This window comes from Ornithorhynchus anatinus, chromosome 5 (genome assembly GCF_004115215.2).
Source record: "Ornithorhynchus anatinus isolate Pmale09 chromosome 5, mOrnAna1.pri.v4, whole genome shotgun sequence".
NCBI lineage: Eukaryota > Metazoa > Chordata > Mammalia > Monotremata > Ornithorhynchidae > Ornithorhynchus > Ornithorhynchus anatinus.
In genome coordinates this window covers 100,523,775-100,542,331 of record NC_041732.1, presented here as the reverse complement: position 1 = coordinate 100,542,331, position 18,557 = coordinate 100,523,775, and the positions used below count along the sequence as shown (strand labels likewise).

The following is an 18,557-nucleotide window of genomic DNA, read 5'->3' as shown; positions in this document are numbered from 1 at the left end:
TAATGACACGTCGTCCCACCGAGCTTTGAAGTAACATATTCTTGGGAATCTCACTTGGGATATGGGCATTGGGTAACTGGGTGGTAATTTCAACCTTTCTGAGCAAGCAGGGGCTGGCAAGGCTGCGATGAAAGAGGGGCTCCTTAACAGACGAGTCGGGCACAATAATAATAATAATGGCATTTGATAAGTTCCTCCTATGTACTAAGCACTGGGGTAGATACAAGGTCATCAGGTTGTCCCATGTGGTGCTCACAGTCTTAATCCCCATTTTACAGATGAGGGAACTGAGGCGCAGAGAAGTGAAGTGACTTGCCCAAGGTCACACAGCAGACAAGTGGGGGAGCTGGGATTAGATCCTATGTCTTCTGACTCCCAAGGATGAGGTCTTTCCACTAAGCCTGAATGAAATGAGAATCTGAATGGAAATGGAGAATCACAACTGAGAAGGCAAACCTCTACACTTAAGCTGGAAGCTTGATTTGGTTCCTCAGTTGCGGGAGGAGGGTAAGAGAAAAGGGGGAGGGATCTTCCACTTGGATTTGCTCCCTTCTTTTCATCACCCCCTCAGCCCCACGGCACTTTGGCCTAGTGGATAGAGTACGGGCCGTACTTTCTATGTGCCAAACACCATTCCAAGTGCTGAGATAGATACAAGTTTAACCAGGTAGGCCACAGTCCCTGTCCCATATGGGGCTCACACTCTTAATTCCCATTTTACAGACGAGTTAGCGGAGGCCCGGAGAAGTAAAGTGACTTGTCCATGGTCACACAGCAGTCAAGTGGCGGAGCCAGGTCCTTCTGACTCCCAGGCCCGTGCCCTATCCACTAGGCCCCGCTGCTTCTCCTCAATCTCCTACATCGCAGTTATTATTAGGAAGAATCGTAATAGACTTCCCAGACTGAGCCCCCCTTTTCCTCAGCAACCCTCCCCCTTCCCAACGCCCTGACTTGCTCCCTTTGCTCTAGCCCCCCAACCCCGCCCCACAACCCTTGTGTATACATGTACATATCTATAATTCTATTTATTTACATTAATGATGTGTACATATCTATATTTCTCTTTATTTATATTGATGCTACTGATGCCTGTTGACTTGTTTTGAAATCTGTCCCCTGCCTTCTAGACTGTGAGTCCGTTGTGGGCAGGGACTGCCTCTCTCTGTTACTGAATTGTACTTTCCAAGCATTTAGTTCAGTGCTCTGCACACAGTAAGTGCTCAATAAATACGATCAAAAATGAGTGGCTGTTGCCTCTTTAGTCGATAAGATACTCAAGAATGAAGAAAATGGATTTTGCTTTTCTAATTCTCCTCAGCTCTCGGTGTGGTGTTCTGAATAGAGGGGAAACTAAACAAATACTGTGGAATAAAATGAAGGGTTATCTTTCTGTCCAAAGAAGATTAAGTATGTGTCGTCAATACATTTTTCAAAAACAAAAAAATGTCTAATTTTCAAAGCCTGCAAATTAGACCACACATATATTTCTGCAGCTAAATGCCATTATCGTAAGCAATAACTTGATTACAAATGGCAGAGAAGTCTTTCCCCAATGTCATATGCTCTCCTGGGCCCCTGATTATTCAGCTACCGACAGATTCCTCATGTCGGTATTCGTACCGGAGGACAAGAAGAGTTAGGCCCGTGTATGCGAACTGCTTTGAAGGAGAAAAATGTGCAAATGAATGCTCATAGATTGAACAAGACAACAAAAACAGAGGACCAAACAGGCAAATAGCTCAAAAAAAAAAAAAAGTAACACATTTTGTTTGCCAGTTCCTAGCACACATGGAATACTAACTAATCTTGGGCACTGGAAACTGTGAACGACTGAAACACACAGAGAAAAGGATCATAAAGTAGCACCCTCTCATAAACGGGTGGTTCATAATACTGACAGGGCACTTGGTGACCTCGAAGGCTAACAATAGTTGGTGATGACTATTACGTGGCAAGTTCCTTTCGCCCACACTGCCTGATGGAGGTTTTCACTCCCAATGGCTGGGCAGAATTTAATTTGTACAAACGACCATTTAATGGCTCTCCTGCACAAGAAAGAGCAAGCCAGAAAAGTGGGGTGAGATTACGGAAGTAGCGATTTTCCGCAAGGGGCAGCCCTGAAGGCTTTGGAGACAGAGAAACACACACTAGTTACCTTTTTATGCCAATACAAGCATTCGCTTTTCATTCACTCAGTCGTATTTATAGAGTGCTTACCTTGTGCAAAGCACTGGCCTAAGTGCTTGAGAGAGGACAAAAGAACAACAGACACAGTCGCTGCCTATGAGTTCACCGTCTAGAGGGGGAGGCAGATATTAGTGTAAATACAAATAAATCCCTTCATATGGAAGTGAAGTTTAAGCTGGGATTCTATACGTACCCTTAGTTGCGATAGGGTAACACAAGGGCTTTTGTTCATAAGCTACACAGTAGGCTCATAATACTAATAATGATCATAAGAATAAGGAGTGGTATTTAAGTGCATATTAAACGCACTGTACTAAGCACTGGGACAGATAAAAGACAGTTCGGACCGAGTCCCACCTAGGGCTCACATTCAAAGGAAAAGGGAGAACAGGTACCGAATCCTCATTTTCCAGCTGAGGAAACGGAGGTAAGGGGAGGTTAAGCGACTTACCCAAGGTGAACCAGCAACCAACTTGAGTTGGGATTAGAACACAGGTCCCCTGATTCCCAGGCTCGGGCTCTTTCCACTAACCCCTTAGACTGGAAGCTCGTTGTGGGCAGGGAATGTGTCTGTCATTTTGTTGGATCGTACTCTCCCGAGCGGTTAGTACAATGCTCTGCACACAGTAAGCGCTGAATAAATACGATTCAATGACTAAACCCTTCTCGCAGGCCCCGTTGGGCTAGAGGATCGTGGACTGTTCTTCCTTTTTCTCTTCTTTCTTAGAAAACTGGTTATCAGCTGCCTTTACCCGTACCCGGCTTACTCACCGTGCCCCGAACTCGTCTACTCGCCGCCGACCCCTTTCCCATGTCCTCCCCTTAGCCTGGAATTCCCTCCCTGTTCCGCATCTGCCGGATTACCACTCTCGCCACCTTCAAAGCATTATTAAGGGCACGTCTCCTCCAAGAGGCCTTTTCCGACTGAGGCCTCTTTTCCCGGCTCGCTTTCCCTGGTGCGCCGTCTATGCGCTCTTCTCCTCTTCAAAGCCCTACTGAGAGCTCACCTCCTCCAGGAGGCCTTCCCAGACTGGGCCCTCCCTTTCCCTCTGCTCCTCCTCCCCTCCCCTTCTGCTCTTCCCCCTTCCCCTCCCCACAGCACTTGAATATATTTGTACATACTTATTGCTCTATTTATTTTATTAATGATATGCATTTATCTATGGTTCTATTTATCTATTTTGATGGTAGGGATGTCTGTCTCCTTGTTTTGTTTTGCTGTCTGTCTCCCCCTTCTACACTGTGAGCCCATTGTTGGGTAGGGATTGTCTCTATCTGTTGCCAAATTGTACTTTCCAAGCGCTTAGTAGAGTGCTCTGCACACAGTAAGTGCTCAATAAATATGACAATGAATGAAAGCCCTATTTTTCCTCATCTCCCACTCCCTTCCGTGTCCTCCTGACTCGCCCCCTTTGCTCTTCCCCCCTCCCAGCCCTCAACACTATGAACTTAGCTGTCATTTCATTTATTTCTATTAACTTCTGTCTCCCCCATTAGACTTCAAGCTCATTATGGGCAGGAACGAGTCTGCTGATTCTGTTGGATTATACTCTCTGAAGAGCTTAGTACGGTGTTCTGCACGTAGTAAGTGCTCACTACATACCACTGATCGATCGACCCCACTCCTGAACTCAAAGTCCTGTCATTCTCAGCGCTTCAAGTTGCAGGGCAGCTTATGAAGCGGAAAAAAAAACACACAAAAAACTGGCTGCAGCTTTAGCACCTGAATGTTTTAAAAAGAAAACCACACGAGCAAAGGATGGTAGAACGCCTCTTTCAGAGCTCAACAAAATAGTTCAAAGGCCACAATAACATTGGGAGATTATGAAATTTAAGGACCAATATTTACTAGCCATCACGCGGGCTCAAATAAACAAACATTTCCACATGCGTGTTCAGTGCCTGACAGGAAGACGGGGGCAGGGAGTCTAAATAATAAAGTTCTAATCAGCTTCCTTTCCGCTTACCAATCACATCTATTGAGCACTTACTATGTGCAGGGCACTCGGGAGAAGATGGTATAACAATATCACATCTGTTCTCTGTCCATGAGTTTCAGTAATACCAATACAAATAATTGTGGTATTTATTAAGCGCCTATTAGGTGCCAGGCACTGTACTAAGCGCTGGTACAAGCTACAGTCTCGAGGAGAGCTACAAGAAGTGAGTGGGCTCGTTTCAGCTGAAAAACTGGCCTCGGACCACGCTGGGAAATCGAGCTGAAGCGAGTGTGGAAGGGAGCCACGGAGAGTGGTCTGTGGAACCTTCTGGAAAGGCACAGGCAGACCACTATTAAAAAAGAATCCCAAGCGTTTTCCACGGGGTTGCTGCAAGGGAAAAATCCGGAGGGTTCAACCCCCAAGTGGGTGCATAGAGCAGAGTTCATTTGATCTTGTTAATAATAATAATGGTATTTAAGCGCTTACTATGTGCCACGCACTGTTCTAACTGCTGGGGTAGATACAAGGTAATCGGGTTGCCCCACGTTGGGCTCACTGTCTTCATCCTCATTTTAAAGATGAGGTAACTGAGGCACAGAGAAGTGGCTTGCCCAAGGTCACAGCAGTCAAGTGACGGAGCCAGGATTAAAACCCACATCCTCTGACTCCCAACCCCATGCTCTTTCCACTAAGCCACGCTGCGACAACTCTAAAATGTGGGGTCTAGTGGCCACACCACACTAAAATAACCAACTTCTAAAAATACAGAAGGTACGTCAATCCTGCCGAGAGACCATTCAGTTCAGGGTTCAGTCAGTCAATTTATTGAGTGCTTACTGTGTGCACAGCACTGTACTAAGCACTTGGGAGAGTACAATTGTCTCCCTCCTTAGAGACTGTGAGCCCATGGGGTAGGGATTGTCTCTGTTGCCAAACTGTACTTTCCAAATGCTTAATACAGTGCTCTGCACACAGTAAGCGCTCAATAAATACGACTGAATGAATCACTTAATACAACAGAGTTGGCAGACCCGTTCCCTGCGCACAACAAGCTTACAATCTAAAGGGGGAGATTGACATCCGTAGGAATCTCCATCTCCAAAGCCCTTTCCCTTCTCCCTTCCACAATTTCTTTTCTTCCCGTTCCATCCTTCTCCGTCCCTTTCCTCTGTCTCCCCTGGTGGAAACAGGCGGGCTGGAAGAAAAAGCTCTTTCCAAATTAGCGCGCGACAGCATTTGGAAGTATAAATTCACCCCACGTCGGTTACTATAATAATAATAATAATGGTATTTATTAAGTGCTTACTTTGTGCAAAGAACTGTTCTAAGCGCTGGGGGATACAAGGTGATCAGGTTGTCCCACGTGGGGCACTGTAATCTGTTAAGCACTTACTACATGCCAAGCCCTGTTCTAAGTGCTGGGCAAGATACAAGGCTATCAGGTTGTTCCAGGTGGGGCTCACAGATCTCATCCCCATTTTCCAGATGAGGTAACTGAGGCACAGAGAAGTGAAGTGACTTGCCCAAAGTCACACAGCTGACAAGTGGGGTAGCAGGCATTAGAACCCATGACCTCTGACTCCCAAGCCCGGGCTCCGGCCAGGATTATGGGGTTGGTGGCCGACCTAAAATTGGAGAGGGATTTGTCGTCATGGTAGTAATAATAATGATGATGATGGTATTTGTTAAGCACTTACTATGTACCAAACACTGTTCTAAGCACTGGGGTAGATACAAGATAACGAGGTTGTCCCACGTGGGGCTCACAGTCTTAATCCCCATTTTCCAGATGAGGTAACTGAGGCCCAGAGAGGTTAAGTGACTTCCCCAAAGTCACACAGCTGACAAGCGGCAGAGCCGGGATTTGAACCCATGACCTCTGACTCCCCAGCCCGCGCTCTTTCCACTGAGCCACGCTGCTTCTCTAATGCTGTCTGCTCCCTCTTCAACTAGGAACGAACAAAGTGACGTTGGTGTAGTGGCTAGAGACCGGGCCTGAGAGTCAAAAGGTCGTGGGTTCTGATCCCATTTGTCTGCTGTGTGACCTTGGGCCAGTCACTTCACTCCTCTGGGCCTCAGTATCCTCGGCTGTAAAATGGGGACCGAGACCATGAGCCCCACGCGGGACAGGGACTGTGTCCAACCCGATCTGCCTGTATCCACCTGGGCGCTTTGAAAAGTGCCTGACCCACAGTAAGCGGTTAACAGAGACGGGAATTATTATCTGCCGCATCTGTCTGTCTTTTCTGGGTCAAACAATGTGGCCACTAATCTGATTTTCAAGGTAGTGCCTTCGATTGGGATGTGCTCTCCCAGCCTTCCGCCGCTAAAACTAACGAAAAGGCAAGGGGAGGTGGGCTGAAAGGAGGGGGCTTCTTTCAGCGTGGCTCAGTGGAAAGAGCCCGGGCTTCGGAGTCAGAGGTCACGGGTTCGACTCCCAGCTCTGCCACTTGTCAGCTGTGTGACTGTGGGAAAGTCACTTCACTTCTCTGGGCCTCAGTTACCTCATCTGTAAAATGGGGATTAACTGTGAGCCTCACGCGGGACAACCTGATGACCCTGTATCTCCCCCAGCGCTTAGAACAGTGCTCTGCACATAGTAAGCACTTAATAAATACCAACATTATTATTATTGCTAGAATGGGTACCCGGGCGGTCCCTGACTTGATTCTCCCAGCTTTCCCCCGGCCATCCTCTTCCAATCTTTCCCGTTCCCCGCTCGGCACCTTGTTCCTCTTGAGAAGGGCAGAGTGAGGGTAAAAACAAACCGAAGAAAACAAAGAGCAGCCGCCATCCTCCCTGTCTGACCAGCTCGTAACCTTGGCGTTATCCTTGACTCATCTCTCGCGTTCCACCCACTTAGTCAATATGTCACCAAATGCCCTCGGTTCTCCCTTCACGACATCGCTGGAGTCCACCCTTTCCTCTCCATCCGAACTGCCACCACACCGATCCAATCACTTCTCCTCTCCCGCCCTGTCTACTGCATCGGCCTCCTCGTCGACCTCCCTGCCTCCCGACTCTCCCCGCTCCAGTCCACGCTTCACTCTGCCGCCCGGATTATCTTTCTGAAAAATACGTTGTCCGCTTCTCCCGTCCTCAAGACCCTCCAGGGGTTGCCCATCCACCGCCGCGTCGAACGGGAACTCCTTACCGTCCTACCCTCCCTTCCCCATCGCCCCGACTCGCTCCCTCTGCTCTACCCCACCCCTCCCCGCCCCATATCACTTGTGTATATATGTACATATTTATCATCTATTTATTTTATTAATGATGTGCCTATATCTATAATAATATTGACTCACATTGATGCTATTGATGCCCGTTTACTTGTTTTGATGTCTGCCTTCCCCCTTCTAAGCTGTGAGCCCGTTGTTGGGTAACGACTGTCTCTCCTTGTTGCTGAATTGTACTTTCTAAGTGCTTAGTGCAGTGCTCTGCACACAGTAAGGGTTCAATAAATATGATTGAATGAATGATCACATTTATTTTTATTAATGATGTATATATAATTCTATTTATTTATATTGATGCTATTGATGCCTGTTTACTTGTTTCGATGTCTGCCTCCCCCCTTCTAGACTGTGAGCCCCGGTGGGCAGGGATTGTCTCTGTTGCCGAACTGAACTTTCCAAGCACTTAGTATAGTGATCTGCACACAGTAAGCGCTCAATAAATACCACCGAATGAACGGATGAATTTCAAGTCCACAAGCAGCTCGCCCCCTCCTGTCTTACCTCGCTGATCTACTAAAGCCCAGCATACTTACTTTGCTCCTCTTACATCAACTGTGATCCCATTGAAGTTTCTGTCTCTCTGTTGCCAAATTTTACTTTCCAACTGCTTCGTACAGTGCTCTACACACAGTAAGCGCTCAATAAATACGACAATGAATGACTGAATAATTCTATTTTTAGTAATGTTGTGCATATATCTATAATTCTATTTACTTATATTGATGCTATTGAGGGCTATCTCCTTGTTTTGATGTCTGTCGCCCCCCTTCTAGACTGTGAGCCCCTGGTGGGCAGGGATTGTCTCTATTTGTTGCCGAATTGAACGTTCCAAGCACTTAGTATAGTGATCTGCACACAGTAAGCGCTCAATAAATACCACTGAATGAATGGATGAATTTCAAGTCCACAATCAGCTCGCCCCCTCCCGTCTTACCTCGCTGATCTACTAAAGCCCAGCATACTTACTCTGCTCCTCTAACATCAACCTACTCAACGTACCTCCATCTCGTCTATCTCACCGCCGACCCCTTGCCCGTGTCCCGCCTCTGCCCTGGAACTCCCTCTTCAAATCCGACACTCATTCAGAAGTATTTATTGAGCGCTTACTATGTACAGAGCACTGTACTACGCGCCTGGAATGTACACGTGATCACGCCTCCCCCTCTTCCAAAACCTTATGAAAAGCCCACCTCCTCCAAGAGGCCTTCCCTGACTAATCCTTCATTTCCCCTTCTGCATCATTAAGTGCTCAATAAATACGACTGAATGAACGAACGAACGAACCATCACCCTTGCTCCTGGATCTGTACCCTTCACTCACCCCCAACCTCAACCCACAGCACTTACGATCACGTCCGTCATCGTCTGTCCGTCTCCCCCTCGGCCTCCCTGTCTCCTTTCATCAGGGAGCGTGTCCGCCGGCTCTGTTGCACTGTCCTCTCCCGAGCACTTAGTACAGTGCTCTGCACACAGCACATGCTCAATAAAGACCATTGACTGATTGACAAGGTCCACTGTACTAGGTGATGGAGCAGTTCAGAATAACCAAGTGACTCATTCCTTGCCTTCCAGGTGCTTACCCTCCTGAAGGGAAGAGAGACAAAACTACTTCCTACTCTGCTCTGGCCAGATTAGTCAAAATAGATGGCCAAGGAGGGAACGGATCGAGGCCCAAGTGCTGAAACTGGCTGAAAGGATGAGATAGAGCAAGGTGCTGGAGAAGCGGCCTGGATTGGTGGAGAGAGGCCGGGCCCGGGAGTCAGAACATGCTCGGTTCTAATCCCGACTCCTCCACTGATCTGCTGGGTGACCTTGGGCAAGTCGCTTCACTTCTCTGGGCCTCATTTACCTCATCTGTCAAATGGAGACCGAGACTGTGAGCCTCATGGGGAACAGGGACTGTGTCCTACCCGATTTGCTGGGATCCACCCCAGTGACTAGTACGGTGCCTGGCACATAATAAGCGCTTAACAAATACCATTATCTCCAATCTCCATTATCTCCATTATCTTCCTGGATTTGGTGGTGTTGCATCCCAAGACCACCTGCCACTTTTCCTTGGCCCCTCCTACCTCTCCTCCCTTCTCTCTTTCTACCGCCCACCCCGTCCGTTCCGCTCCTCTGCCGCCCACCTCCTCGCCGTCCCCCGTTCTCGCCTATCCCGCCGTCGACCCCCGGCCCACATCCTCCCGCGGTCCTGGAACGCCCTCCCTCCTCACCTCCGCCAAACTGAGAGCTCACCTCCTCCAGGCCTTCTCAGAATGAGCCCCCTTTTTCCTCTGCTCCTCCTCTCTTCCTCATCACCCCGACTCCCTCCCTCTGCTCTATCCCCCTCCCTGCCCCACTGCACTTGTGTATTTAGGTACATATTTATTATTCTATTTATTTTGTTAGTGATGTGGATATATATCTATAATTCTATTTATTTATTTTGATGCTACTGATGCCTGTCTACTTGTTCTGTTGTGTGTCTCCCCCCTTCTAGACTGTGAGCCCGCTGTTGGGTAGGGATGGTCTCTATCTAATAATAATAACGATGGCATTTGTTAAGCGCTTACTATGTGCAAAGCACCGTTCTAAGCACTGGGGAGAATACAAGGTGATCAGGTTGTCCCACGTGAGGCTCACAGTCTTCATCCCCATTTTACGGATGAGGTGACTGAGGCACAGAGAGGTTAAGTGACTTGCCCAAAGCCACACCGCTGACAAGCGGCTGAACTGGGATTTGAACCCATGTCCTCTGACTCCCAAGCCCGTGCTCTTTCCACTGAGCCATACTGCTTCCTATCTGTTGCCGAACTGTACTTTCCAAGCACTTAGTAGAGTGTTCTGCACACAGTAAGCCCTCAGTAAATATGACTGAGTGAGTGAATGAACTTTTCAGGAACGTGCTTCTGGCTGGAGGTGTAATAACAACAACAATAACGACGACGACGATTACCATTCTTATTGTTATTATGGTACCTGCTAAAAGCTTACTGTGTGTCAAGCGCTGTACTGAGTCCTGGGGGACAGAGAAGATCACCAGGCCCCACGTGAGCATCCCAGTCTGAGTCGGAGGGAGAACGGGGATCGAATCCCTCACTAGCCTGGAAGCTCGCTGCAGGCAGGGAATGTGTCTGTTGTCGTGTTGTATTCTCCCAAGCGCTCAGTACAGTGCTCTGCACACAGCAAGAGCTCGATAAATACAACTAATGAATCGCTGTTTTGCATACGAGGAGTGAAGTGACTTGGCCCAGGTCAGACCGCGAGCCTGTAAAGGGCGAGAGGCGAGCCTAGGGTGGGGTCCCGGGGCCAGGAAGAATGGCCTTCCAGGGTGGCGCCTTCGGCTGCCGTTTGGCCTGGCCCAATTTAGCCTTCCACGTCAACAATGATTGAAAGGTACTTCAGAGTCAGAATCAGCAGGAATAACAAAAGATCAATGGCCTCTCTGACCTCTCCCCCGTCCCTCTCCCCAAGATAGGCTACCTCTATCTGGGGGTCAGAGTTCAGCGAGGGAATCCCACGACTTGATAACAGCCCGGGCACTGCGTGGCTGAACCACTGGACAGAGCGACTACCAAGTTCATCCGCTGGCTGGGGGACTCTGGGCTGCAAGCTCGTGGTGGGCAGGGAACCAGTCATAAATTCATTCACTCATTCCATCGTCTTTAGTGAGCACTTACTGTGTGCAGAGCACTGTACTGGGCGCTTGGAAAGTACAACTCGGCCACAAAGAGAGACAACCCTCTCTTAGAGAAGCAGCCGGGGCTCAGTGGAAAGAGCATGGACTTGGGAGTCGGAGGTCATGGGTTCGTATCCCAGCTCTGCCACTTGTCAGCTGTGTGACTGTGGGCGAGTCACTTCGCTTCTCTGGGCCTCGGTTACCTCCTCTGGAAAATGGGGATTAAGACTGTGAGCCTCAGGTGGGACAATCTGATTACCCTGTATCTACCCCAGCACTTAAAACAGTGCTCTGCACATAGTAAGCGCTTAACAAATACCAACATTATTTATTATTAACCCCTGCCCACAATGGGCTCACAGTCTAGAAGGGGGGACTTCAACCAATCGTATTTATTCAGCGCTCACTTTGCGCAGAGCGCTGTACTAAGCACTTGGGAGAGTACATTAGTACATTAAGAAGCAGCGTGGCTCAGTGGAAAGAGCACGGGCTTTGGAGTCAGGGCTCATGAGTTCGAATCCCAGCTCTGCCACTTGTCGGCTGTGTGACTGTGGGCAAGTCACTTCACTTCTCTGTGCCTCAGTTCCCTCATCTGTAAAATGGGGATTAAGACTGTGAGCCCCACGTGGGACAACCTGATTCCCCTATGTCTACCCCAGCGCTTAGAACAGTGCTCGGCACATAGTAAGCGCTTAACAGATACCAACATTATTATTATTATTACATTAACAGTACAAGAGACACATTGCCGACTCACAAGGAGCTCGCGGTCTCATTATCTTATATCTACGCGAGCGTCCAGTACAGTGCCTGGCACAGAGTCAGCACTTGACAACCACGATGCACATATCGGCTCTGCTACCCTTTACTCTCCCAACAGCCTAGTACAGTGCTCTGCATGCCATAAGCAAAGAGAAACAGTGTGGCTCGGTGGAAAGAGCCCGGGCTTGGGAGTCAGAGTTCATGGTTCGAATCCCGGCTCTGCCACTTGTCAGCTGTGTGACTGTGGGCAAGTCACTTCACTTCTCTGTGCCTCAGTTCCCTCCTCTGTAAAATGGGGATCAACTGTGAGTCTCACGTGGGACAACCTGATGACCCTGTATCTACCCCAGCGCTTAGAACAGTGCTCTGCACATAGTAAGCGCTTAACAAATACCAACATTATTATGAACACTCAGTAAATATCAATGATTGAATGATTGGTTGTTTGGAACGCTCTCCCTTTAGACGTACGCTAAAACATTGGTTTGGCACATCACAAGTCTCCAGATTTGACCTCTACACAGGAAAAAACACTTTAACGTCATAAATTCTTCATACATATTTAAAAGGACAGTGGAGGCCCTGATTATTTTCAACTTTTCACCAAAGTTGGTGTTCCGGGCAGAAGGCTGTATATTGGAGATGTCAGGACTTTGCTGCATTTTCAGTATTCTTTTCAGAGAAGCAGCATGGCATAGAGGATACAGCACGGGCCTGGGAGTCGGAAAGACCTGGGTTCTAATCCCGGATCCGTCACTTGTCTGCCGTATGACCCTGGGAAGAATCACTTCACTTTTCTGGGCCTCACCTACTTCATCTGTAACACGGGGTTTGAGACGATGAGCCCCATGTGGGACAGGGACTGTGTCCACCCCGGCGCTTAGTACAGTGCCTGGAACATAGTAAATGCTTAACAAAAGCTGCAATTGTTATTACTATTCAAATGAAGAAGAAAATGCATTCATTAGGGATAGCCTATTACACTCTGCAAGTGAGCTGACTACAAGATAGAAAATGAAAGTACCTTTTCTCATTTTGAGAAAGAGGAAGGTACTTTCTTATCTCAGATATTTGTGTGTTTCTGATTTTTCGTCCAGTAGATCCCATATTTCTCTATAGGCGGGGAACATGTCCATCAAATCTATATTATTGGAGTCCCCCACTTAGTACAGTGTTCTGCAACCCCTGGTATTTAGAGAGCGTTTACTATGTGTAGGACAGTGTACTAAGCACTTGGGAGTGTATGGAACGACAGAGTTAGAGGACGCATTCCTGCCCTCGACGAGCTTACGGTCTAGAAACGAGTTTACAGCCTACAGACTGCACAAAGTAAGCGCTTAATAAATAGGACTGGTTGTTAGAATCACAGGATGTATCAAATGAAAAATGAAACGCTGTGGAATTTATGAAGTGGGGACAAAGAGACTTACGATTCCAGAAAATAGGAACCATAAAATTACAAGTATTTCCAAGGAAATTTTGCCAACTTTTTGGATGTTACAAAAAGGGAAAAGAATCAATTTAGCCTCTAAAAAAAAAAGCCAACAGAACAAAAATGAAGTCAATGTTCTCATGAGAAATAGTTACCTTCTCCTCCGATTCCATGTCTTAAAACCGTTCCCTCAAAAGTTCTTCTAGCAGGGAGGCTAAACTCGTCCTGACAGTGACAAATAACACCAAATGTGCAAAGGAATAATTGCTTTCATTCAGATCTGGAGATGCTGCTGCTAAGTGTGGAATTTTTTGGTGGGGACAAAAGTGGTTGGAAAGTTCCACAGATCTTTCTTCAAGAGAAAAATATTTTCAAAAAACCCAAGGTCCAAGAAGGTCCAGGACACAAAGCAATTTAGGACTTCCAGTAAATACATACTACAAAATTACTCGCCCTGAGGCCAGTTCATTCATTCATTCATTCAATCGGATTTATTGAGTGCTTACTATGTGCAGGGCACTGTAATTAGCTTGAGCTCAGTTTCAGAGGTGAGAGAGCCAGGACTGATTTGTTTATCCTGCATATTTTCAAAAGACAAATCGCTACCCACCATTTTCTTTACATTTGAGCAACCGCAAACCTCTTTTAACAAGAACTCTATAGGATGTCTTCCCAGTTTAGGTTCTCCTGCCACTGCGTCATGCAAAAAAGAAGTTGGCTGGCTAACTGAAACTATGATTCACTTATGGGTCAACCTCCTCAGACCCGTCCTCCAAGAGGCGGCCAAAATGCGGTCCCCCCGGTCAGTCTCCGGGGGTGGCATAATAATGTTGGTATTTGTTAAGCGCTTACTATGTGCAGAGCACTGTTCTAAGCGCTGGGATAGGTATGGGGTAATCAGGTTGTCCCACATGAGGCTCAGAGTCTTCATCCCCCTTTTACAGATGAGGGAACTGAGGCACAGAGGAGTGAAGTGACTTGCTGGGATTCGAACTCATGGCTTCTGACTCCCAAGCCCAGGCTCTTTCCACCGAGCCACGCTGCTTCTCTAACCGAGTGTAACCAAGTGTACTGTGACAGGGAGATTTCAGCCCCTAATACTAGCAGCCTTGAGTGACAGAGGATGGGTGAAAGTCAAGATGGTCCAAGAAGCCCCTTCCAACTTTTCCATCCATAGACAACAAGAAGGGCTCCCAACAAGACGGATCAGCAAGCAAAAACAACATCTGCATTGCAAATAGCAAGCACTCGGAGGGCAAAAATACCATTTTCTGTCTCTGAGAAATTTTGGTTCAGTGGAGCCTGATCACAGATCACCTGATCACCTTGAAACCCACAGGAAGAGGAAGATCAGCTTCCCTTGGACCGTGTATATGTGTGTGTGTGTGTACGTGTGTATGTCTAATTTTTTGGAGGCGGGGGATGGGATTGTTGTCTATGAAGGAGGAGAGTCAATCTGGATAATTATGGTGAATTCCATTTAACCAACTTCTTCGAATTTCATTCTCCCAACACATCATGTTTGTTTTCACTGTCAAGGAGAAATTCTGGTATCTAAACCCTTCTCTTCAATTCCTCCAGGCTTAACGCTCCAAGAGTGGGTATCAGCAAATGCAGCATTTAATATATATACATTATATATATATATATATATATATGTAATTACACCTTTGGTTGCCAAAGGGTCAGAAGACGGTATCAGATCATAATAATAATAATAATGTTGGTATTTGTTAAGCGCTTAGTATGTGCACAGCACTGTTCTAAGCGCTGGGGTAGACACAAGGAAATCAGGTTGTCCCAGGTGGGGCTCACAGTCTTAATCCCCATTTTACAGATGAGGTAAATGAGGCACAGAGAAGTGAAGTGACTTGTCCACAGTCACACAGCTGACAAGTGGCGGAGCAGGGATTTGAACACATGACCTCTGACTCCAAAGCCCGTGCTCTTTCCACTGAGCCACGCTGCTTCTCTAATCATAGCTATCCTTGTGGTGATACTTTCATAATGGTAATTAAATATTTAATAGGCAATAGTCAGGAGGACCTGGGTTCTAATTCTGGCTCTGCCACTTGTCTTTGTGACCTTGGGCAAGTCACTTCACTTCTCCGGGCCTCACTTCCCTCATCTGTAAAATGGGGATGGAGACCGTGAGCCCCATGAGGGACAGGGATTGTGTCCCACACAATTTGCTTGTATCCACCCCAGCGCTTAGTACAGTGCCTGGCACAGAGTAAGCACTTAACAAATACCATAATTATTATTATTACCATTATTATTATTAACACTAGCATTAAAAACAAATTGCCAATTAAACAATGGCCTGAAGGACTGCTGTCCTCTGAAGTTTTAGAAAAGAAGACCTAGAGAAAACGATTCAGACACTGATTTTGTAATCCTACCCTCTTAATTTAAGTGTCAGTATTTTTCTATTGTCAATCATGAAAGGACTAAAAAAAAAAATCCAGATTCTAGCAATCGGGCTAAGAGCTACAGTAACAAGACTGGAATGATGAAGTGAAGTGGCAAGTTAGCCACAGAGTTTCTCTTTTGAGAACCTACTTGATTTAGGTAGTAAAAGACCCAACCTGCAGGCAAACAGTACCATGGTAATTGTCGCACTTCAAGCAAAACAATCCCTCAAACCACACAAATTCCTTAAGCTTCAATCTAAAATAAGCCCTTTACAGCCAAATAAAATAGGTTCACCAGACTGGGGCGATCATGACCCGGAAAACAAAAGGAAGCCTCCACTTCAAGACTCTTAAATCTTCAAAATCCCGAGAGAGAGCCATACCTGCCTTTGCATACCGCCTAATGAGATCATCTTTTTCAGAAGGAGTAAGGAAAGAAACTCACCAGGATACCAGAAGGGCTCTTCTCTTGAGAAACCCCTACGCCCTGGGTCAACGGACCTCCATCGATTTTCTGCTCCTCCTCCTCCCCCAAGGAAAGCATTTTATATTGGATGAAAAGCCGAGTGTTCAAACATGTCCTCTGTGGTGGAAGGCCCACTTCTCCTCAACAGTCAAACAGAAACCTGCAGTTTTGTCCTTGACACTCAGTCGCCTTGAAGGCACAGTGATGTGAGTTGAACGCAAAGGAAATGGTTCTTTAAAAAAAGAAAGTAGTCAAATACACGACACTTCTTCACCAATAAGATTTGCTTGAACTGACTCAACCCCCTTCTCCCTGTGCGGGAGATAAACTGTGGCAGGGATAGACTTTGCCATATGTTTGTACTGATAGGGCCTTAGCTTCTGCCCGACGCAATCACATGACATTCACTGGTCCTGCCACGAAAATAACAGGGATTGAGTTAATGATTCTTTGAATTTTATCACCTAACCCTTAAAAGAAAAAAAGAAATGCCTCAAAATTTAACAAGCGAAAAAGACTACCGGCGGCCCTTTTCCGAGAGGGTCTGGGATTACCGAAGACTCCTGGCCGCAATAATTACCTGAAGCCATTATAATATGTGGGGTGAAAGAGTCTATCACATGGCAGGCAGCAGAGGCATGGGCGACAAGGAAAAGAGGAAGCAGCACGGTGTAGTGGCTAAAGCCCGGGCCTGGGAGTCAGAAATTCATGGGTTCTAATCCCAGCTCCGCCACTTGTCTGCCGAGTGACCTTGGGTAAGTCACTTTACCTCTCTGTGCCTCAGTTCCCGCATCCGTAAAATGGGGATTGAGACTGTGAGCCCCTCGTGAGACAGGAGCTGTGTCCAACCCGCCTAGCTTGACTCTACCCCAGCGCTTAGTACAATGCCTGGTACATAGTAAGCGCTTAACAAATACCATAATTTTTATTAAGAGGAGGAAAAGGGTGATAAACCCACCCTGAGGGCCAGAGTTTGCAAGGGCCTGGGGGCCGCTGGGGGCTTGGGAGTGATGGCTCGGGGGAACGTAAATGAGATTGGAAGTTCACTGAGGACCTGCCTACCAACTCTTATGTACTGGATCCTCCCGAGAGCTTAGTACAGTGCTCGGCACACAGTAAGTGCTCAAGAAATACCACTGATGATGAGAAACTCTAGGGCCGGGGAGAGCCAGGGCTTGTGACACCCTCAGCGGTCTTCTCGGAAGTTGCTCAAAGGCCCTGCCCGGGTCCGTTGGGCTGTGTGCTTCAAATTCCCACGCTGGAACCCGATCCTTTACTGATGATATTATGACAGGACGGATGTGGGGAATCCCTCATTCAGTCCACTGCTAGATGATCCAAAGTACACTTTAAAATGCTAATCAGAACAGATTTGCTGCAGGCACACACAAACCCACCCACCAAGTTACTTCTAGCCCAGTAGATTTCCCGTCTACACCTAGAGCTCCTCCTCCCCAAACACTGGTCCCATAATAATAATATTAATTATATTGGTATTTGTTAAGCTCTTACTATGTGCCAGGCAGGCAGTGTACCTAGCCCCGGGTGGATACAAGCAAATCGGGATGGACATGGTCCCTGTCCCACGAGGGGCTCACAGTCTCGATCCCCATTGTACAGATGAGGTCACTGAGGTCCAGAAGAGTGAAGTGACTTGCCCAAGGTCACACATGGCAGAGGCGGGATTAGAACCCCGGACCTTCTGACGGCTCCCAGGTCCCTGCTCTCTCCAGGGTTCTGCAGGTGGAGTCTTTTATTACCTAAATACAAGTAGGTTATCAAAAGAGAAACTCTGCGGCTAACTTGCCACTTCACTTCATCATTCCAGTCTTGTTACTGTAGCTCTTAGCCCGATTGCTAGAATCTGGGTTTTTTTAAATCCTTTCATGATTGACAATAGAAAAATACTGAACCTCTCTCTCTTAGAGCCTGCTGCTTCCCCATCGTTCGACAAGGGCTCTAAGATTATCCGAAGTGTTGCTCCGAATCTAGTTAAGAATTTGAAGCCACCAACTCTGTTGTTTCAATCTGATTAGTTTCCTAAAAACATAAAGCAAGCTGGAATAGTGATCTTATGTCCGCAGTGGCTATTTCACAGCAATGAGCCGTTCCATGAATTAATCAACGACATTTAGTGAGCGCTTACCGTGTGCAGAGCATAACGCTAAACGCTTGGAAAAGTACAACACAATTTGAAGACACGATGCAGCACAAGATAAGGGAAATGCTTGGAAAAGTACAACACAATTCGAAGACACGATGCAGCACAGGATAAGGGGACTTGGTTACAGGAAGCTTACAGTCTACAGGCAGCAAATATTCAAGAAAGAACAGTTGGTTGACCAGATATTTGCCGAGCCACCCAGAAGAGGAAGAGGACGCCACCCTTTCTAGAAGAGTGCCACATTTAGAGACCGCATATCCTTCTTTTTCGAGATGATATCTCTTCCACTTGC

The 18,557-nt window shown here is 47.1% G+C and overlaps 1 protein-coding gene across 3 annotated transcripts in view; it reads right to left on the bottom strand.

Moving 5' to 3' along the window:
- LPIN2 (lipin 2) overlaps nt 1-18,557 on the bottom strand; it is a 111,144-nt gene that overhangs the window by 75,748 nt on the left and 16,839 nt on the right. Inside the window, exon 1 of one of the 3 annotated variants that reach the window (XM_007667150.4) lies at nt 16,081-16,416. The exons of the other annotated variants lie outside the window; for them this stretch is intronic. Coding sequence (XP_007665340.1) covers nt 16,081-16,179 — 99 coding nt within the window. The 5' untranslated portion in view covers nt 16,180-16,416. Of the gene's footprint in view, nt 1-16,080; nt 16,417-18,557 lie in introns of those variants that run through there. 3 annotated transcript variants of the gene reach the window in all.